This window comes from Fundulus heteroclitus, unplaced genomic scaffold (genome assembly GCF_011125445.2).
Source record: "Fundulus heteroclitus isolate FHET01 unplaced genomic scaffold, MU-UCD_Fhet_4.1 scaffold_229, whole genome shotgun sequence".
Lineage (NCBI taxonomy): Eukaryota > Metazoa > Chordata > Actinopteri > Cyprinodontiformes > Fundulidae > Fundulus > Fundulus heteroclitus.
Window position 1 is genome coordinate 161,429 of NW_023396641.1, and position 23,893 is coordinate 185,321.

At 40.8% G+C, this 23,893-nt stretch overlaps 1 protein-coding gene across 1 annotated transcript in view; it reads left to right on the plus strand.

Annotated features, from left to right (window-relative positions):
• LOC118559115 (desmoglein-2-like) overlaps positions 1 to 23,893 on the plus strand; it is a gene marked incomplete at its 3' end in the record, with an annotated part of 92,072 nt that overhangs the window by 42,410 nt on the left and 25,769 nt on the right. The window contains exons 9-10 of the mRNA XM_036129835.1: positions 24 to 166; positions 17,618 to 17,839. Of these exons, the coding sequence (XP_035985728.1) occupies positions 24 to 166; positions 17,618 to 17,839 (365 nt within the window). The remainder of the gene's footprint in view (positions 1 to 23; positions 167 to 17,617; positions 17,840 to 23,893) is intronic.

Genomic DNA, 23,893 nt, shown 5'->3' on the forward strand with positions numbered 1-23,893 from the left:
TTATCTTTGTATTTGATGTGTAGATATGTAAAAGGATCTGACCCTGAAAACTGGCTTACCATTGACCAAAAGACAGCTGAGATCCATCTGATCAAGAAGCCCGACAGGGAGTCTGCAGCACTGGTCAATGGGATATATTTTGCTAAAATACTCTGCATCACAGAAGGTACAGTTTATAATTAAAGGTTAAAGGTATCAGGAGACAATAGAAAAACAAAGTTGAAATGGTTGTATATATTCATACTTTCCTTTCTGCTCTCTGAATGCAATTCAATTAGTTTTTTTTTATTTAGCATCAATTCACAGCGCGCCATCTCAAAGCACTTTACAAAGTAAAATTTAATCAAATCATACAGACAGATTGGTCAAAAAGTTTCCCATCTAAGAAAACTCAGCGGATTTCCACGAGCAGTGCCGGCCTGAGCCTCTTGGGGACCCTAAGCGGAACTTGATTTGCCCCCCCCCCCCCCCCACCATGCAGGATCACCTATGCTAGAAGATGATTGATACAATTGTCACACTATAATGTTATAGGGAATATAATGATAATCAAATAGTTTTTGATTTTTCATATTGAAACAAAAGACATTCCATTCAAAACCTACAGAACAAAAGAGGAGGACTCAAAATTTACATCACAAAAACAGCTAAAAAAACAGACAAAATAACGATGTGACGAAGCCCTCTCATCACTGACAGCCACCTTGCGGACTTTGCGTGCTCACACACATGCCCGTAAAGATATTCTTGTGAGGACCGTTGCACGTGCGGTAAAGCCCTAGTTAAGTTTCCTCAACAAGACTCACATAAGCGCTGCCTGGTTACCTGCTGGGGTATTGAGGGTGCACACTTAATATTTCAGTGGGGTATAGTGTGTGTGTGTGTGTGCGCGCAGTGCGCACGCTGTGTTGCCTTACCATTTTCCCAGTGTTGGCGTCATTGCTGGGTTCAAACCCGAGGCAACGCCCAGTCATCAGTTAAAACGCAAGGTTTGTCAATGGGTGGAAGTGACGTCACCAACATGTGACTTGTGAAATGTTTGCCAGATGTTATTTTATGTTTAAAAGTTGGTCGTATATGAATGATTCCATGAATCTATGAAGAGGATTGAAAGTGTAAAATGTATGTGGTTTTTCTATATTAATTTACATTATGTAGAAATAATATTTGAATAAAACTGATTTATATGGGAAAATCAGGGTTAATTAAGCCTGAGAGGAGGGGCCTAAGCTATTTATTGAGGGCTGTGGGAAGAAGGGCGGCCATTTAGTATTCCTTTTTCCTTGTTACATGGCTGGTAACTGGAGGGAGGCTGAGGCCCAGAGGACTTGTATATATTTGCTTTGGCACCCTTTTTTGGGTTGAGGAGCACAATAAAGCACCATCACCTCTAACACGACTGAGCCTGGATTCTTGAGGAACAAAGAACCCCGTCACAAATGACAAAACAGATCCTACTACCACACACACCACCCCTGTTCAAGTTAAAACTAGATACATATTGTCATGGTTTTCAGATGACGAGTCCACATGCAGATACGATCGGGAAGCAAGGCACAGTTTTAAGATGTTTATTTAGGAAAAAGGCAGATATAAAGGACGGGACTACAGGCAACTTCGACAGGGTCAGAACGTCACGGCTGGAGAGACTGCAAAGAGAAGAAGAGTAAGTGACTCTGAAAGGTGAACCAGGAGAACTACTAGAAGCTGTGCTGCTTACCACAAAGTTGGGCGGACCTAACCGGGGAGAAGTAGCGCCGAGGGAACTCTGTGATCCTACTCTGTTGGTGATTAGGCGGCTAGTGGCAGAGGGCGGCAGATGTTACTGGTGAGGGATCCAGAGCGAGCCTCCTTGGCAGTGGGTGACAGATGGATTGACCAGAGTGCGAGAAGAGCCAGCAGAATCCGGGAGGGGGAATCTCAGGCCCCGCTGGGTAACATCCAGGGAGTATGAGGGGAGCGCCAGAGCAAAATCTGAGCAGGAGGATTCTGTAGCTCTGTCTCTTCGGACAAGACGTCAAGACGGGTGAGTGCATCCAAGCACCAAAAACTGTGACAAAAACAGGGAGATCCAAAATTAGTCAAAATTCAAAGACGAAAAACTCACGAGCAGGGTTTCAGGAGTTGGGTCACAGGCCACGTCGTACCACGACTGGTTAAGGCTCTGGCGTCTTCCATCTGTCAGCGCTCTGCTTAAGAAGCCAGAGGAAGCCGCCTGCAACGAGCTGCAGGTGTGGGCCACGCCCCCTCCACCAACTAGGCACACCTGAGGAGTAGAATTAGAGTAGAACAACACAGAGAACCCTGACACATATAATTATTATCATTGTGGTTGTTATTGCCATTCAAACCTGAGGAAAAAAGGGGGTGGCGAGGCTGCTAGTTATGCTGAAGCAGATGAAAATTCAGATTCAAAATAAGAAATAAAAAGTTGCCAGACCTTGAAATATCTCTTAGTGTTGCCCTGTAAAGTAATTCTGAGATGTTCCAACTTTAGGTGTGCCATCACCTCCTCTACCCACCTTTTGTGAGTTGGCGGTGCTGCCTTTATCCAATTAAATAAAATCAATCTCTCCTTTATCCAATTAAATAAAATCAATCTCCTGGCCAACAATGACGAAAATGCCATTGCTTTCGCCCCTCTCCTCTCTCTGTCTCTCTAGAAACTCTCTTCTTATCTGGGGGACTATTTTTTTTTCATTTAAAGGCAGATGTACATTTATTTAATAAAAAAAAAATGTAGGAATAAAAATTGGTATTGTCTGAAATAAGAACAGGAACCTAGGAACTATGATGATTTTAACAGAGTTTATCTTACCTGCCAATGATATATTGGGAAAGATGACCACCTTTCCATATCTGATTTCGCCTTATCCGCTGTTACTTTGAAATTGTGCTTAAATAAATCTTTATATTTGCTTGTTACCGTAACACCTAAATATGTGAATTTGTCTTTCATGGTTGTAAAAGTATAGGCCTGGAATGATAGTCTCCTCGACTGTTCATTAATTGGGAAAAACACTTTTTTCTAGATTAATTTTATAACCCGAAACCCTCCCGAAGTTTTCAATAATGAGAGCCACCGAAATGCTTGTGGCAGGATGTGACAGGAAAAGGAGAAGGTCGTCAGCCTATGGCGAACGTTTATGATTTTTCATCCCCCTGCGTATTCCCCCCAGTTCAGCAATATTCCTCAACATTAGTGGAAGAGGCTGGATTGCCACTGGACGAAATGATTCACATTTAAGTGGATCTTTATTTTTCTTAAGGGTCACCGAAATCATAGCCTGTGACTGTAGCGAATATTATAAATTAATACAGTGATGTTATGTATTAATATAAAATAGATTAATAAACGATAAAAAAAATACTTCAATCTTTTTTTTAAACTTTTGAATATGAACTGTCAAAACATATTAAATTCTTTCATCATCATTCATTCATTCATTTATATCACTTGTTTGAGTTGTTGAATTGTTAATTGTAAAAAAAAAATAAAAGAAAATATGGGGGGCCCCATGGCCACCAGGGGGGCCCAAGCGGCCGCTTAGTTTTCTTTTGCCTTGGGCCGGCTTTGTCAACAAGTCTTGACAAGCAGCATTCACTCCTCCTGAAAGAGCATGGAGCCACAGTGAACAGTCATCTGAAACGAAATTTCGTTTTGTACGCACTCTGTGCATACAAAATGAGAAATAAAGTTGTCTAAGTCTAAGCATTGTTGATGGCTTTGCAGCAACCCCTCATACTGAGGATCCATAAAGTGACAGTGGAGAGGAAAACTCCCCTTTAACAGAATCAGAATCAGAATTAAGTTTAATTGCCAAGTAGGTTTGCACTTACAAGGAATTTGACTTGGTGTTGATGGTGCAGACAAAGAATAAAAAATACAATAAAATAAAAAGGATATATATACAGAAACTATATACACTCAGTAAACTGTGCGTTAATGTAACTGCAGAAGCTTGTAAGTCCTGGACGGGGGAGAGAGACAGTGTCCAGTTTCACGGGCGGCTCTTGGCCTTGTTCATAAGGCCGGTAGCAGATGGGAAAAAACTGTTCTTGTGGCGTGAGGTTCTGGTTCTGATGGAGCGCAGCCTCCTGCCAGAGGGAAGTGACTGAAATAGTCTATGACTGGGGTGAAGGGATCAGCCACAATCTTCCCTGCACGCCTCAGAGTCCTGGAGGCGTACAGGTCCTGGAAAGACGGAAGATTGCAGAGGAAGGTCAGGATGACCTAAGATACTCTTAACTATAAGCTTTGTCAAAAAGGAAAGATTAGTCTTAAAAGTAGACAGGGTGCCTGCCTCACGGACCAAAACTGGGAGTTGGTTCCACAGGAGAGGAGCCTGACAATTAAAGGATCTGGCATCCATTCTACTTTTGGAAATTCAATGAACATATGGGGTAATCAGAGCTCAGATGGATGATGGAGATTGATTATTAATAGCTTTACATGTGAGAAAGAGATTTTTTTTATTTCATTCTTGATTTAACAGGGAGCCAATGAAGAGAAGCGCAAATAGGAAAATTATAATCTCTCTTGTTAATTTTCACAAGAACGTTTAGTGCAGCATTTTGGATCAGCTGAAGGCTTTGAACTGTGTTTTTGTGAATTTCCTGATAGTAAAGAATTATAATAGTCCGGCCTTGTCATCAAATGCATTGACTAGTTTTTCAACATCATTCCTGGACAAAATATTTAAATTTTTTGCAATATTCCGGAGGTGAAAGAAGGAAACTGAGGTTAATACATAATGTTGTGCTTAACAGTAGTTAGTGGCAGTATAGCTCCTTTTGGATACAGTGAAAAACAAAGGAAATCCTCCATAGAAAGGGAACATTAAGTTATTAGCAATAATTCAGCTGGTGTCCCAATACTAGAAGATGACACAGCTAAACACAGTAACTTCTAGATAACAGTAACAGTAATAGAGAAAAAAATGACATGATAGCAATAACTGCAGCTAATTCATAATTGGAGAATAATGAAGGTAATCAAATATAGAGGGATTTTATAATAGATAGCTCATGATAACCTGAGCCACTGTAACTATACATTTTATGAAAAAGGAAAGTTTTAAGCTTTGTTTTAAAAGTAGCAAGTTGTGGAATTCCTGGTAGTAAATAATTACAAAAGTCCAGCATGAACAAGTTTATCCGCATTACTCCTGGACAGAATATTTCTAATTTTGGCAATATTAGAAAGTGAAAAAGGAAAACCCTAGAAATGTGTATATTATGGGATTTAAATGATGCCCTGGTCAAAAATAACACCACAAGGTTTTAAATGTTATTACCAGAGACCAATTTAAACCAATATAGGTTGAGTGATGAATTAAGAAGGTTCTTTTTCAAATAATCTTTTCCAAAAATAACTAACACTTCTGTCTTGTGTTAATTTAACAGCAGAGAAAATTGAACTTCCAGGTTAATCAAATCATGGCTGTAATCTAAGTAACTGATTTGATTCATCAGATTGTATGGATAAATATAGTTTAGTATCATCAGCATAATGTAATGGCTTGTTTAGAGTGAACCCGATATTCAACCAGACTCGGAGCTGCGCTCAAACAAAAAGGTTTATTAACAGACTTGGGGGAAAAAACAGGAACACAATCCGGGGTTAACAGGTGCTGGATTCCAAAGACAGAAAACAGTAGTGATGTTACGTGATGTGCCGAGGCTTCGAGGCGTGTGTCGAGTAATGGAGGGGGCGTTTCCGTGAAGCGCGTATCGAGGCTTGCTTCATTTAGGGGAGGAGCCGAAAACGATGACGTCCGAAGCCTCGCTGGCCGGCTGTACCACGTGACTGCTTCGGGAAGTGGCTCAGATGTTGGCGCGGCTTCGACAGCTTTTAGAAACCCCACAGGCTTCATTCAAAATGTGGGTTGTTGTAGGAGAGTTGCGGTCAGTTGTGAGAGTGGATAGAGTTTTGATAGTTTGGATAGCAGAGTTTGGATAGTGGTTATTTAGTTTGAGACAGTTAGTTTGGTGTTTGGAGAGTTTAGGAGAGAGATAGATAGATAGGAGATCAGTGCTCTCAACTATCACGCATTGACCGTCACTGACTTCACACGGTCACACGCAAACATGGCATTTTTCACGCATAAAAATCCCAACGCCCATCTGGGCAGCGGACGATAAAAACTCCGCCTTCTGCTGAGATGTTTCAGCTTCTTTCACAGCTTGTGGCCATCAGTAATTCCTGCTGCAGTTCATGTTAACAGAGCAGCAGGAAGAGCGATCAGAGTTATGAATAATTTTAGTCTTAACCAGCGGTTGAAAGTGTGCCGGTAAGGTCCTGTACTACGTACGCAGGAGGGGAGGGGGGCGGGGGAAGAGAGCTGCTGCCAGATATTGCCTTCATTCAGAACCAGTGATGGCTGCACTCTGGATCATAAAACAGTTCTGCTCACCAGATGCAGTTTAAAACGCTACGTCTGGTTATAAGTTGTTTTTATTAATTCTGCATTGTTTAACTACATGCACCGTATTTCTGTGCCTCAGCGCTTCGGTGCGCTGCTGCCGTGCGCTTTTTTCAGGTGCGCAAAATTACGTTACTTGTAATTTGGGTGCGCGCTTTCATTTTAAAGAACTTGTAACATCAGGAGGTTGATCTCAGACCGGTCAGCTCCTATGATCACTGTATAGGAGCCATTTACAGTTTTTATTTATGCATTTCCACCCTGTTTATCCCTCGCACGCAGCGCACCATCGGGTAAAATCCTCCCACCTCACCGCCCAGAGCGCACTGAGGAGAGCAATAGAGATTTGTCTGGTTGACTGAGATGAGAAACCTGTTGCTGTGAAAGGTGATATAGGTTATAAACTGTTACTGTCTAGAATTGCATTGAGCTGAAAAGAGAGGAGACATCAGCAGCTGGATCGTGCGTACAGACGCAGCGGGAACCTCTGTGTGCTTCAGTGTTGCTGCTGAGGGGAAACTGTGGGACCGTATAGTACTGGGCTAATCATTGGTCACAGTACCCCAATCTGTACATACTTGCACTTATTTATTTATGCACCCCGGCATCATCTGTGCCATGTGAGCGTGTCTTTTCAAAGGTTGGAGAAGTAGTATCAAAAAAGAGAAATCATTTGAAACCAAAAACTGTGGAGAAATTGTTGTTTCTTAAGAAAAATGCATGAAATCATCCAAGTTACACAAGCATTAGCCTATTCACTACCCCCTGCCTAGTTCCACAACAATTTCATTGTCCTCTGCCTGATTAAGCCCATGCCATTTTTCTAGAGTCACAGAAAAACATTATTACACAACATGCCATATCATGTCACTACTATTTTGGGAATAATTACACACAGAGAATACATTCAAACAATATTTTATTGTAAACATGTGTTTACAAAATTTATGTAGACAAATGATTTCGTCCTACACCTTCTGTGAAGTCATTCCCAAGAGCCATAATAGACAAAAATGATATGCATCACACGTGTTAAGATACAGCTGGCTGTGATTATACAACTTGCCAGTAGGTGGTGCTGTGTGCACATGAACTGTCAAGAAATGAACCTTTTCTCGAACCAGTTGGCTGAGTGGTTCAATGCCTCATGAGGCTTCATCTCGCCATCACTAGAAAACAGGTCGGGCACAAACAGACAGGACATCAAAAAATTAGCAGAGGCTGGGAAGCTCTTACCGATCACATCAGTGTAGGGAATGAGTTGAGACGTTCTCGCAGAGTGCAGAGAACTTGGGCAGGAATAAATAGGCGTGCAGACAGATGAACAGGGAGGGACTAATCAACCACAGGCAGGTGGAAACAATAATGACACTGACAGAAGGATAACACTAAGACCGAGAAAAAACTCTAAGCACAGAATAAGAACTAATACAAAGACCGGATTACTTAAGACACTACAGACTAAACCCTAAAACAAGACAGAATCTACAAAGGAAATAAACCCAAAGGCATGAGAGAAGCAACATAATCAAACACTAAACCAAAACCAAAACAGAACATTACACATAACAGTGGAAATTAATCCCATGATGATCTGATCATCAGTATTTTTGGCAATTGGAAAATGTCAGTAGCTGACACATTCATAGTAAGATATTGCTTATCGTGGAGGCAGATTTCTGAAAGATTAAATAAATCAGCCTGATTATAATAAATCAACTTATTGATAAAGTCTCAAGAGATAAATTTAATGTTCAATAAATCACAGTTAGTTTATTTCTGTGTTCATCTGAAGTTGTATTTCATTTATGAGATCTGTCCTTTATGCAAATCTGTCTTGCTGCAGCTTAATCTCATATCATCTTCAAATTTCTTCTACTCACCTTTAAAGCAATTTACAATCTTGCACCTCTGTGATGATTCTGGCACTGGAGCTGACCCTGCTCTCTATCATCACACCTGCTCATTCTCCACCTCTCCGCAATCAACCTTCACTGGCTCCACCTGTCTCCAGCTGCATAAAAGGCCCGTCCTTGTCAGTCTCCAGTGCCAGATCATCTCGTGCCAACCACCAAGTACTTTCCAGAGCCTATCCAGAGAACCTGCCTGCCTGCCTGCCTGCCTGTCTGCTCGTTACCGACCTGATCCGCCTTCTGACTCCTAAGTTTGCCGAAGCCCTGTCTGACCCAGCCTGTTTGTAACCCGTTCCCCCTGGACTGTTTCCCTGTGCACTGAACCTGGACCAAACCGGAACCTGATCTTGGACACCCCTGTCTGTACCGCCGCTGGATTCTGGATTCCCCGTGAACGGACCTGGACTGCCCCTGGATTCATGCCCCTCTGGATTGCCCCATTCAGGCTCTGCCTGCCAGCGGCAGTTTGCCCCGGAGCCGTCTCCCAGCCAGCGCTCGTTCAGGTTAGTGATTCAGCCTTTCTAACCCATCACGTCAGACTCCGCTGATCACTAACCTGTTCCCTTCCCTCCAGAGGACTGCCAGATGGTTAGCGCATGCTACACGCCCCTGAAGCCGCACTCTACCTCCCTCTTAATAAACAAGTTTCAAAACGCCACTGACCTGTTTCGGGTTGTCAATGGGGTCCGATTCCCGTTCGTAACCACCTCCCTGCTAATTTGGGCTCCATCCCCACCAACTCTCTTAAATCAGCCTCTTTCCTCCTCCTCTTTGCTTCATCTACCTTTTATTTACCGTTTTATTACCATGGGCTGCAGACTCTTCAGCTGCTCTGCTCCTCAACTCTGGAATGCACTGTTCACCTTTAAAATTTCACTTCTCTCACTGTTCAAAACTGATCTGAAAACAGAGAACTTTAGATTAACGTATCCCTTTTAACCTGTATATGTATATTTTTAATCTGTAATATTTGTGTCATATTAAAAGTTTGATTTTATTGCATGTTGGCTTTCAATTCAATTCAATTTTATTTATATAGCGCCAAATCATGAAACATGTCATCTCAAGGCACTTTACAAAATCAAGTTCAATCATATTATACAGATTGGGTCAGATTATACAGATTGGTCAAAAATGTCCTATATAAGGAAACCAGTTGATTGCATCAAAGTCCCGACAAGCAGCATTAACTCCTGGGGAACCATAGAGCCAAAGGGAGAGTCGTCTGCATTGTACATGGCTTTGCTGCAATCCCTCATACTGAGCAAGCATGAAGCGACAGTGGGAAGAAAAACTCCCCGTTAACGGGAAGGAAAACCTCCGGCAGAATCGGGCTCAGTATGAACGGTCATCTGCCTCGACCGACTGGGGTTACAGAAGACAGAGCAGAGACACAACAAGAGAGACAAAAAAGCACAGAAGCACACATTGACCTAGTAATCTGTTTTACATTAGATGGTAGTAGCGGGTGAGCCGTCTTCTCTGGATGATGTCACAGTTAACAGAACGCCAGACCAGGTGTACCTACTATGAAGAAAAAGAGAGAGAGCAAAAAGTTAAAAGCAGAAATGATGATAGTCATTTCAATGTAATACAATGCAAAACTGGAGAACAGTAGAAATCAGTAGAGTGAGAAAATTAGACCCTGATGTCCTCCAGCAGCCTAGGCCTATCACAGCACAGCTATAGAGATAGCTCAGGGTAACATGAGCCACTCTAACTATAAGCTTTGTCAAAAAGGAAAGTTTTAAGATTATTCTTAAAAATAGATAGGGTGTCTGCCTCACGGACCAAAACTGGGAGTTGGTTCCACAGGAGAGGAGCCTGATAGCTAAAGGATCTGCCTCCCATTCTACTTTTAGAGACTCTAGGAACCACCAGCAGACCTGCAGTCTGAGAGCGAAGTGCTCTGTTAGGAACATACGGGGTAATCAGAGCTCTGATAAATGATGGAGCTTGATTATTAAGGGCTTTATACGTTAGAAGGAGAATTTTAGGTCACGTGATCCGGACCAGTATGGACGCATAGGAACTTGCTCTGCCCCGGGACTTTATTATTTTCTGAATTTCTGCTTTCAGCACCTGCATTCTGCCTGTTAAACTGCCCACTGAAGATGCCGAAGTCGCAGCGTGACAAGGAATTCCCTATTTTCTCACCAACTGGCAAAAAAAGACCCACTCAGCAGCATACCCGTACGGCTGGTGAGGCAGAGCTAAATGTTGCTAGCTCTTCGGAGCCGGCGTTAGCTAACCTAGCTACTATGGAGCAGATTTTGGCCGAGATAAAATCCGTAGCCTCCCGGGTGAACGGACTGGATGAATCTGTCGGTGCCCGTTTTGATGGCATCGATGGCACTTTGAGCGAGATAAAGATATCCATTACCTCTGTTGAGGACTCCTTATCGACTCTGTCCAACCGAACGTCTCAGCTGGAGAAGCGCGCGGAGGAGGCCGAGGAAAGGATTTCCGCTGCGGAGGACCGCTCTGAGAACCACAGCTCTCGTTTAGCCACTATGGAGAAAACAATGGGGCGTCTTCTGCTGAAAGTTGACGAGTTGGAGAACCGTAGCCGCCGCAATAATCTGAAAATAATCAATCTCCCCGAAGGGGCGGAAGGCACGACCTCTCTGGTGGATTTTCTCCAGTCAGCTCTCCCAGCCCTGGTTGATCTTCCTTCTGATTTTTCTTCACTGGAGATCGAGTGGGCTCGCCGAGCCTTGGCCCCCGTTCCCGATTCAGGCAAGCCTCCGAGGAGCGTTTTGGTTCGGTTTTTAAGATTCTCCCAACGGGAGGCGGTGCTCAGGGCTGCTTTGAAGAAACGTGATATTCGGCACGGCGGCTCTCAGCTACGTTTCTACCCCGACTTGCCCTCTGAGGTCCTTCGTAAGCGGCGAGAGTTTGATGCCGTGGGGAGAGCGCTGGCTCGCCTTAACAAGTATCGTGGTTTTGCTTACCCGGCTCGTCTTCGTTGTTTGCATGAAGGTCGGATTCGCCTCTTTGACACTCTGGAGTCAGCTGCTGCGTTTTTGGATTCCATTAAGTGAGGCCCAATTTTTGGACTATGTAAGCATGACTACACTAAGAATACTTTCGTTCTGTATTCTTGGGTTGTCCAGAGTTATGGTAATGTATCTAAATGTTTATTCTCTATCCTGTTAGAGAGATCGGATTCGTTTATAAGCATGGTGTTGCATGCAATTATTGGTCTTTAGTTTACTTACCCATGCACCTTCTGTTATTTCACTTTTTTACCAATATTATTATATTTTTACTGTCCAATCTTCTATAGAGGTTGGTCTGTAGGTGTTGTTCATCTTTCACCCTGGGGCACTGATGCGGTTTCTTGCTGTCCTGTTTGTTTCTGTGATCACATTGTTTAGACACAGTATTGTGAAGTTATATTTAGATTTTATGGTGACTTCTTTTGGGATGTTTCTTCCCTGCCATTTGGGGGCAGGATATGGGAGGGTTCGGGATGTTTGTCAAAGGGTTTTGTTTTTTGTTTTTTTTAGTTACTCCACCACAATTTTGATTATCTCCTCCTCAGGTCCTTTTTTTTTTTTATCTCAATACTTTATACATCCCCTTTTAATGTCATTCATATTACATTAAGCCATTATGCCTCGGCCACTTAATCTCATTTCCTGGAATGTCCAGGGTTTAGGCCACGTAATCAAGAGGAAGAAAATTTTGACCTCTTTGAAGAAGCAGGGAGCTGATATTGCTTTTCTTCAGGAGACCAGGCTATCCAGGGTAGAACATCTGAAATTAAAGAGGGACTGGGTGGGTAATGTCTATTCTTCTTCTCATCCACAGAACAAAAAGGGCACAGCCATTCTTATTAATAAAAATCTCCCCTTTATTCTCTTACATGAGGAAAGAGATCCGGAAGGTAGATTTATTCTGATTAAAGGTTCAATTGCTGGTCAATCTATAACTATACTCAATGTCTATGCCCCTAATAGTGACTCACCTAACTTCATTTCGCAAGTAATTTTATTGTTTAGTCAGTATTGTGATGGTTTCGGCTTGCTGGCTGGCGACTTCAATTGCATAATGGGTGCCAGTTTAGATAAATCTTCTGCTGCTCACGTGTCTAACCCCAAGGCTTCATCTACTCTTAAAGAACTATGTTCGGATATTGGGCTGGTTGATGTGTGGCGTCAGCTGAACCCCACAGTCAAAGACTACTCCTTTTATTCTCACCCCCATAACTCTTACTCTAGACTTGATTACTTTTTTATCCCAAAAACCTATTTACACTCTGTTCTATCCTGCTCTGTGGGCTCAATCACCCTTTCTGACCATGCCCCTATATACTTACGGCTTGAATCATCATTCAATACTGTGAGGACTCCAAGGTGGAGATTTAATACCTCATTCTTGAATAGCAACTCTTTCTGTGCCCTTGTGAGGAATAATCTTTTACAGTATTGGTCTGATAATGAATCTTCCTCAGTTTCGTCTGCCATGATTTGGGACGCGGCCAAGGCCACTTTAAGAGGGCAGCTCATTTCCTATAGTTCTTTTCAGAAAAGAATTTCGGAGGAAAACAGAAGAGTACTGGAGAATGAGGTGTCTAGGCTGGAACATATACACAAACAGTTTCCTACATCTGAAAATCTCAGGGCATTGGTTGCTGCCAGGACCAAGCTGAATATGGACTATACTCGCCAGGCTCAGAAGCTGTTACTCTATACTAAACAGAAACACTATGTATTTGGAAACAAGTCTAGCCGCCTGCTTGCCTACCAGTTAAAAAACCAAATCAACGATCGCTCTATCAATATGATAAGAACATGTAATGGAGATGTTACTTGTGATCCTTCTGTTATTAATAACACTTTCAGAGACTTTTATAAATCCCTTTATACAGCTGGTAAAATAGAATCAGATATTGGTTCCTATTTAGATGGTGTTCCTTTACCTCAAGTTTCAGAGGAGGCTTGCTCTGCTCTTGACGCTGCTTTCACACCTGAAGAGGTCTGGGCTGCAATTCAATCGATGCCTAATGGAAAGTGTCCTGGTCCCGATGGATTTCCACTGGAATTTTTTAAGAAGTTCTGGCCCGAGATCCATCCTATCTTTTTACCTGCTATAAATGATATCCTGGCTGGAGGTGTGCCTCCGTCTTGGAACTTTGCTTCCATCAGCTTATTGTTAAAGAAAGATAAAAGTTTTCTAGATTGCTCATCTTATAGGCCTATTAGTCTCCTCAATGTTGATTATAAAATTGTTGCAAAGGTGTTGGCGCGGAGACTAGAGAAAATTCTTCCGAAGATAATAAACCCCGACCAAACAGGTTTTGTGAAATCTAGATATGGAACAGACAATGTGCGCCGGACCTTAAACGTCATTCATTATCTTAATCAGCATAAGGACCCTGCGTTGCTTATCTCCCTCGATGCAGAAAAGGCCTTCGATCGGGTAGAATGGCCCTTTTTATTCCTAGTTTTACAGAAATTTGGCTTGGGCCCTAACTTTATTAACATGATTAAAGCCTTCTACTCCAATCCAGTAGCCATGGTTAATACCAATGGTTTGCTGTCAGACAGTTTTTCTGTTCAGAGGGGTTGTAGACAGGGGTGCCCCTTGTCACCTTTGTTGTTTACCTTGTTCATTGAACCCTTAGCTGTGGCTATTAGGTCTAATCCAGACATATCTGGAATTAGGGTGGGTGACGTTCACCATGTGATCTCCCTTTTTGCTGACGATGTCCTTTTATACCTGAAAAACCCAAATAAATCGGTCCCAGCCTTACTTAGCTCCATTGATAAATTTAGTGCTCTTTCGGGTTATAAGATTAATTTAGACAAGTCTGTTGCTTGCCCTTTCAACATCCCTCAAGAAATGGTGCTACAACCTATTTTTCATACATCTAAAAAAGGTTTCAAGTACCTGGGTATTTTTGTTACCCCCGATTTGAAAGATTTGTTCTCATCAAACTATACCCCCCTGGTCCAGAACATTAAGAATGATCTGCTGAAATGGTCCACTTTACCTATATCACTTCTCGGTAGGGTTAATACAATAAAAATGAATATTCTCCCTCGCTTAAGCTACCTGTTTCAAAACCTCCCCTGCTACTTGTCCCTTACATTCTTTAAATCACTTAACTCCCATATTTCTCGTTTTATTTGGAATAATAAGCATCAACGAATTAGGTTCTCCACTCTTGTTAAACCCAAGCAGTTGGGTGGTTTATCTTTACCTAATTTGCAGCTGTACTATTGGTCTGCTCAGCTTAAAATTATGACGGACTGGTTCTCTAGTAGAGACACCTGTTTATGGAGGGGCCTTGAATCCTTATCATGCTGTCCTAGAAGGTTAAGTTCCCTCCCGTTCATCAATAACTTGGATCAGCTGGACTCCCTGAAGGAAAACATTGTAGTTTATAGTACTTTGTTAGCTTGGCAAGACATAAAAAAATATTCGAATATTCCCCCCTTCATCTCAATTAGATCTCCCCTGACTTTGAACCCTGACCTACCTTCTTCTATTAGAAGTATCGGCCTATTGAATTGGTCTCGTTCTGGTCTGAAGGACTTCAAAGATCTGTTGATTTCTGGTGATATTAAATCATTTAATCAGATCAGAGACGAGAGCAACATTCCTCAGAAAGATTTTTATAAATATCTTCAAATCCGGCATTTTATGGACTCATTATTTCGGTCAAATATATTCCGAAGGGATTTGACGGATTTAGAAAATGTTCTAGTTTCAACCACCTCTCCCAAAGGTCTGATTTCCAAATTTTATATTTCCTTATTTAGCTCTGTACCATCAAGCTTTGACTCTGTTAAGCGGTTGTGGGAGCGTGATCTGGAGATGAAATTTAGTCCCTTAGATTGGCTTAAGATCTGTAACGGAACCTTCCCTAAATGCACCTCTATTTCTATACAAGAACAGAATTTCAAATTCTTTTATAGATCCTATTATACCCCTGTTCGTCTTCAGAGAATGTTCTCCAACCGTTCTAATCTGTGCTGCAAATGTTTGAGCCATAAAGGCACTTTTTTTCACCTATTTTGGTCATGTGACCTATTAAGGGTCTTTTGGAGGGATGTACATCTGGTGGTTAAAAAGGTCTTGGGTGTTCGCTTCTCTCTGTCACCTATGTTCTATCTTCTAAATGTTTCCCCTAACCATTTGAATGCACAGTCTAAATCCCTGTTTACAATTCTCCAATTTCTTGCCAAGAAATGTATTTTGTTACAATGGACTTCTCCTTCTGCCCCCACAGTAAATATGTGGCTCACACAGATATCTGTTATTCTTCCTTTGGAAAGGCTGACCCATGATCTTAACCACAAATCGGACACATTTTTGACTCTTTGGGGCCCCCTTGAGTCCTTTCTGCTTGGTTCTTAGGATTTCAGTTTTACTGTTATTTTGTTCTTTAGCTTGTACCATTTATCCTTGCTCGCTTTTATTTCCTCTCTCTCATTGGCTGAAGGGCGACATGGACTGGAGGAGAAGATTTATTTATTTATTTATTTTTATTTTTTTTATTTTTTTTGTATGAGGGTAGTGGCATTGGTTTGTTCTTTGTTTTCTGTATTGTAAAGAATTTAAAATTAATAAAAATAATATAAAAAAAAAAGAAGGAGAATTTTAAATTCTATTCTTGATTTAGCAGGAAGCCAATGAAGGGAAGCTAAAATTGGAGAAATATGATCCCTTTTGTTGATTTTCATCAGAACTCTTGCCGCAGCATTTTGGATCAGCTGAAGACTTCGAACTGCATTTTGTGGACTTCCTGATAGTAAAGAATTACAATAGTCCAGCCTTGAAGTAACAAATGCATGGACTAGTTTTTCAGCATCACCCCTGGACAGAATGTTTCTAATTTTGGCGATATTCCGGAGGTGAAAAAAGGAAACTCTGGAAACCTGTTTAATATGGGATTTAAATGACATGTCTTGGTCAAAAATAACACCAAGATTTTTAACTTTATTACCAGAGGCCAAGTTAATGCCACCCAGATTAAGTGATTGATTAAGAAGTTTATTTTTTGAGGACTCTGGCCCAAAGATTAAAACTTCGGTCTTGTCAGAATTTAAATGCAGGAAATTTAAAGTCATCCAGCTTTTGATGTCATCAAGACATGACTGCAGTCGAAGTAACTGATTGGATTCATCAGGATTTATGGATAAATATAGCTGAGTGTCATCAGCATAACAGTGGAAATTAATCCCATGCTGTCTGATAATTTTGCCAATCGGAAGCATATATATAGTAAATAGAATTGGTCCAAGGACTGAACCCTGTGGTACTCCACAAGTGACCCTGGAGTTCTATAGAGTTCTTGAGTGTCCTGAAAGAAATTAAATGTAGTATTATTATTTAAAAGAAGATAATTCAAAAGAAATTTTTAATGGAAGATGATATTGAATAAAATCTAGTCTATGGGAGTTTACATTACAGCCAGCAAAATAGCACACTATTTAATTATATAGTAATAAAAAAATAAATAACTATTTATAAAGCACATTAATTCAAAGTGCTGAACAGTAGGTGTAAAAAATAGTAAAACAAGAAATAAAACAAAACAATTTATAAACAAGTAAAAACATAAAAACAAAAGGAAACCAATATTAAAACACAATAGTGTATGCACTGAATTAGGCTGCATAAGATAAGGTGAACAAGTGGGACTTTAGCTTGGCTACAAGAACCTCCAAAGAACATGCCTGCTGAATGTTTGAAGTGAGATTGTTCCACAGAGGTGGGGCACAAAAGGAAAAAGCTCGCTCCCCTACAGTTTTACCCTAACGTGAAACGTACAGGTTCAAAAGGTCGGATAGATAAGGCGCCAGACCATTTTGAGCCTTGTAGGTAATCAGCAAGATCTTAAAATCAGCTTGAACGTGACAAGACAACCAGCGAAAGAATGTCTGTACTGGGGTGTTATGCTCGTATTTCCCAGTTTTGGGTGAAGATGAGAGCAGCTGCGTTTTGAACCATTTGTATGCCTCTAAAACCTTTCCTTGGTAACAGAGACATGAGAACATTACAATATCAATGCATAGAGATACAAATGCATGGATAAGAACCTCTGCAATTTCAAAGGATAAACACTGTCTGATTTCGGAAATGTTCCTAACATGGTAAAATGCAGCCCTTGTGACCTCTTTAATGTGTGATTCAAAGGAGAGCACTAGGTCAAACCGCACTTCCAAGTTCTTTGCAAGACAAAGACTGCCATTTACTATGCTTCTAGAAAAAAAGAGCAAACCGACATTGTGAATGATATATCTTTCTGCTTTATCATAACAGACATGTCAGCTAAAACAGCTACTGGCACTATAGCCATCCAGGTGGAGGATTATAATGACCACTGCCCCACGCTGACCAGTGACGCCAAGAATATGTGCACATCAAAGAACAGTATCATTATTTCTGCCAAAGATGAGGATGCATTTCCTAATGGAGCACCTTTTCAGTTTATCATTGTCCCAGAGGGCACAGAGGGAACTTGGCAAGTGGAGCACTACAATGGTAAGACAATATATTGAATAACATCATTTCTGAGCAAATGTGGAATAATGCAATTATTTTTTTTCTTTTTAATTTTGTTTTATAAATAAAAAAATAAAAATCATGACACTAAAAAGTCACAAGCCTAGTTTTGCTTGTGATGGGATCATGGGAAGTTTCTCTGTTTAAAAGGAGATACAGTCGCTTTAGAAATCACTGGCCTTATTTCTCAGGAAGGCCTGGAGTGAAAAAGCAGGTTTTTCTGAGGGAAGAAGGGAAATTATGCAGATAGGCAGCAGGTGAAGATGACACAGCACAAACACAAGAATTTCTTCATTTCATCAACTCAGTTCATCAAGCTCCAAAACTGGCTCTTGTCAAATTTTTAGTCTTTGTGACTTACTGGAGCTTTCCACAATACCTAGGTGTATTTCAGGAGACACCATATATGGTGATGAGTGTGGAGATACAGTACCTTGCAAAAGTATTCAACCCTTTGACATTTTTCATGTTTTGTTGCCTCACAACCTGGATTTAGTTTAGTTTATGATATTACTTATCTCACAGGCAAAATGTGTAAATACATTAATCTAAGCAAAAAGAAGAGATCCTTTATACCAGCTGAGCTACAGCTACTTTTTCATTTCCAGTCCCCAGGCAGGTCGCAACAATAAAATATTTTCAACATGTAATTTTTATGTAAATGTGACTCTGAAGAACGCAATGACTGACAAAAAGGTAGATTTTAAAAGGTTTATTGTATGGTTGGAAATGGATGGTTCTTTCTGTGGTTTGAAGGTCTCACGGGTTCTGCCAGAAAGATGGAGAAGGTGGTGAACAACTTGAGCTTGGTTATTGTGAAGATGAGACTTGGTCGGGAACTCACTTAGGCGGTAGCTTGGGTTTGGTGCAGAGGAGAGGTACTGAGCATACGTCCGGGTTGTCGGTGCAAGTCCTGGTTCCTTCTCGGTGTTGTGACTGGCTGGAGGGTGGACAGGCAGGTGAGCGCAGGCAGGAGGGCAAACAGGGTTCTGTAGGTTCAGCTCGGTTATTGAGGACTGATCCAGGTTGGCTTCTGATAATGTGACGAGGTTTCCAGGCTGAGGTCAGATGAACGGGTTTCTGGAGCAAGGAGGCAACAAGAACAAGGTTAGTAACGGACTTCAGGAAATAACAAGAGATCATAGGGTTGGTCTGTACCACGCAAGAGCGCAAACGAACTGACGCCCTCCTTCTTCTTCTTTTTTATGGCGGTTGGCAAGCAACTTTTAGATGTGCATTACCGCCATCTACTGGAATGGAGTGTGGATCGGGACGCTAACTTTAAACACCCCCCTCAAAGCAAAACAAAAAACAACTTATATCTTTTCTATCAATTTTGTTTTCTTGAGATAATTAATTAAATAACTTATATCTTTAGAAGTAGAAATTTTTCCTAAAATATCTTGTAAATTTAACTGTATTTTATTTTCTTGTAACCGACTAATTTCCTTCTCTCAACAGAATATTTTGTACAGAACAACAAAACATGTTTTACCGTGTCTTCTTGACCACAAAAATCACAACTTCCATTTCGATGTTTTCCTATTTTAAATAAATTACTGTTTAACCTTGTATGTCCAAAACGCAACCTAGATATAACTGTTTCCTCCTTTCTATTTCGTCCTGTTCTCCTCATTGCACCAACTTTTCTTTGAATACTGTACAGCCATCTACCAGTTCTATCTTCCTCCCACTGTCTCTGCCATATTTCCTTAACCTTTTGTTTAATAATAGATTTGATTTCTTCTTTACTAAATGGAACTAATATATCAATAACACTATATTTTGAAGCTTGTTTTGCATATTTATCTGCCAACTCATTCCCTCTTATTCCTATATGTGACGGTATCCATGTAAATATAACTAATAAACCCATTGCTTGAATTCTATAAGTTATTAACTGAATTTCTAATAAAAGATCCGGTCTACTAATAGCATAATTATTTTTCAATGAATATAATGAACTTGAATCAGAACAAACTATGCTTCTTAATGGACAGACTTCCTCAATCCATCCTAAAGCTAAAATGATTCCCATCATCTCTCCAGTATAAACTGATACTCCATCAGTAATTCTTTTACATTTTTTAACTCTGAATTCTGGAACAATGAAAGACACGCCATTACTGCTATTTGAGTTTTTAGATGCATCTGTAAAAACTTGGACATATCCATAGTACTTATTATCTAAATATGATTGAATCAAATATGGATGTGAAATGTTTTCTCCTTTCCTTTTCTCCAACAAAGTCAAATCAACAACATTATTATGAAATAGAGACAGGTAAACTGGCGAAAGAGGAACTGTTTGACTAATATTTATATCAGAAAAACCAAAATCTTTTATAATATTTTCTATCTCCCATCCAAAAGAATTTAATTTCAATTCAATTCAATTTTATTTATATAGCGCCAAATCATGAAACATGTCATCTCAAGACACTTTACAAAGTCAAGTTCAATCATATTATACAGATTGGGTCAGATTATACAGATTGGTCAAAAATTTCCTATATAAGGAAACCAGTTGATTGCATCAAAGTCCCGACAAGCAGCATTCACTCCTGGGGAACCGTAGAGCCACAGGAAGAGTCATCTGCATTGTACATGGCTTTGCTGCAATCCCTCATACTGAGCAAGCATGAAGCGACAGTGGGAAGAAAAACCACCCATTAACGGGAAAAAAAACCTCCGGCAGAACCGGGCTCAGTATGAACGGTCATCTGCCTCGACCGACTGGGGTTACAGAAGACAGAACAGAGACACAACAAGAGAAACAAAAAAGCACAGAAGCACACATTGATCTAGTAATCTGTTCTACATTAGATGGTAGTAGCAGGTGAGCCGTCTTCTCTGGATGATGTCACAGTTAACAGAACGCCAGACCAGGTGTACCTACTATGAAGAGAAAAGAGAGAGAACAGAAAGTTAAAGCAGAAATGACAACACATAATGCATAATTGAAGAACAGTAGAACTCAATATAGTGAGAAAATTAGATCCTGATATACTCCAGTAACCTAAGCCTATAGCAGTAAAACTATAAAAGGTAGCTGAGAGTAACATGAGTCACTAGTTATAATTTTTGTCAAAAAGAAAAGTTTTAAGCCTAGTCTTAAAAGTAGACAGGGTGTCTGCCTCACGGACCAAAACTGGGAGTTGGTTCCACAGGAGAGGAGCCTGATAGCTAAAGGATCTGCCTCCCATTCTACTTTTAGAGACTCTAGGAACCACCAGCAGACCTGCAGTCTGAGAGCGAAGTGCTCTGTTAGGAACATACGGGGTAATCAGAGCTCTGATATATGATGGAGCTTGATTATTAAGGGCTTTATACGTTAGAAGAAGAATTTTAAATTCTATTCTTGATTTAACAGGAAGCCAATGAAGGGAAGCTAAAATTGGAGAAATATGATCCCTCTTGTTGATTTTCATCAGAACTCTTGCTGCAGCATTTTGGATCAGCTGAAGGCTTTGAACTGCATTTTGTGGACTTCCTGATAGTAAAGAATTACAATAGTCCAGCCTTGAAGTAACAAATGCATGGACTAGTTTTTCAGCATCACTCCTGGACAGAATGTTTCTAATTTTGGCGATATTCCGGAGGTGAAAAAAGGAAACTCTGGAAACCTGTTTAATATGGGATTTAAATGACATGTCTTGGTCAAAAATAACACCAAGATTTTTTACTTTATTACCAGAGGCCAGGTTAATGCCACCCAGATTAAGTGATTGGTTAAGAAGTTTATTTTTTGAGGACTCTGGCCCAAAGATTAAAACTTCGGTCTTGTCAGAATTTAGATGCAGGAAATTTAAAGTCATCCAGCTTTTGATGTCATCAAGACATGACTGCAGTCGAAGTAATTGATTGGATTCATCAGGATTTATGGATAAATATAGCTGAGTATCATCAGCATAACAGTGGAAATTAATCCCATGCTGTCTGATAATTTTGCCTATCGGAAGCATATATATAGTAAAGAGAATTGGTCCAAGGACTGAACCCTGTGGTACTCCACAGGTGACCCTAGAGTTTGAGGAAGATTTATTATTAACATGAACAAATTGGAATCTGTCTGACAGATAAGATTTAAACCAGCCTAATGCTTTCCCCTTAATCCCTACAGTATGTTCAAGTCTTTGTAGGAGAATATTGTGATCAACTGTATCAAACACAGCACTGAGATCTAACAGGACAAGTATAGACACAAGTCCATTATCTGAGGCCATGAGAATATCATTAGTGACCTTCACCAGAGCTGTTTCAGTGCTATGATGAGCTCTGAAGCCTGACTGAAACTCCTCAAGTAGGTCATTACTTTGTAAATGTTCACAAAGTTGATTAGCAACTACTTTCTCAAGAATTTTAGATAAGAAAAGAAGATTAGATATAGGTCTGTAATTTACTAACTCATCTTGATCAAGAGAAGGTTTCTTAAGTAAAGGTTTAATAACAGCTACTTTCAAAACCTGTGGTACATATCCATTTACTAAGGATAGATTAATTATGTCTAAAATAGTGCCACTGATCAAAGGGAATATGTCCTTAAACAACTTGGTTGGGATTGGGTCTAACATACAGGTAGAAGGTTTAGATGAAGCTAAAATTTTAGATAGCTCAGAAAGCTCTACTGCTTCTAAACAGTTCAAACACTGCGCAGATTCTAAAGATTCCTCCAATGCTGCCTCACTTACTGAGGACGAGGTAATCATGTTTGGGAGGATGCCAATTATTTTATTTTTCTCTCCAATTTCCTAACATTGTGCTTCAAGGAACGCAGCTCTGAATTAAACCAAGGAGCCAGCTTCCTGTGAATAATCACCTTCTTTTTCAAGGGAGCTACATTGTCTAATGCAGAACGCAATGAGGAAGTCACATTGTTAGCAAAGGTATCGATTTGTGAATGGGAAGAAACAGCAATGCTGCCATCTACAGGGCATTTCTGCAATACTGAGGATATTAAGAAGGGGACAGACTCTTCAAGTTTCAACGCTTTGTTTGTCACGGCGCAATATTTTCCAACATGGCGACGACTGGTGCTCTGTACGAAGCAGAGAGTGATGAAGTACTTAGTGACAGTGATGAGAGTTCTGTGGAGCTATCATCATCTGACAGCGATATGGATTTTTTTAGAAGAGTTTCTTGACAGAAACCGGACTTTTGACGGAATCCAGCCGTACCCATTTCCAGTGCAAACTCAGTCGGGTCCTACAGTATATATGTATACACGCGTGTGTGTGTGTGTGTGTGTGTGTGTGTGTGTGTGTGAGCGCGCTCCGCCGCAGCACGGCTTGCCGGCGCTGCAGCGGAGCACACACACACACAGCGGAGGAGAGATCGCTGAAGTGACTTAAGTTATATATTTGCCCTCTAGTAAAAAGGGCAGGTGGTCATTATTGTATAAATATTAAAATATAAGAGCGTTCCAGCACATGCTGGGGCGGAGGGATACCACATCACATGTGGTATCCCTCCGCCCCTCTGCTCGGTGACCATCCCGGCAAATTCTAAATAAAAAAATTCTAAAATAAAAAATAACTTACCGAAAATCCTCGCTCTCATGTCATGTTCAAAACATTCTTCTTCAAAATGGTCACTGCATATGACGTGTTTTCTCTCTGGCCAGGAGTTAGATGGCAAATCCGCTCTGTTCAAGTTGGCAATCCAGCAACGAGCCCGGTGGCTCATGAATCGGGAAGTTGAAATAAGCAATGTTTTTTCTACTTTTACCAGTTGTGTTGGAACATCCGATGGCCATGCACGTGGGCATTGTTGCTTCAGCAATAGCTCTTGGGAATGTCAGCGGTGAAGTCCTCTGGAAATCCGAAAAAATTATTGATGATCGCAGCTATGTAGAACGGCTCCTATTGACTTTGCATGGAAAGCGGAGAGAAATGCTGTCGCCGCTTCCGCTTTTCCACGCCCCAGGATGTGATGTCAAACGCCCTTTACTGCCCAAATATGGGCAGTAATGTCAGCCCCCATACACAGTGATTCAGACGACAATTTATGTTTTTATTTTCTTATTGATTAAAG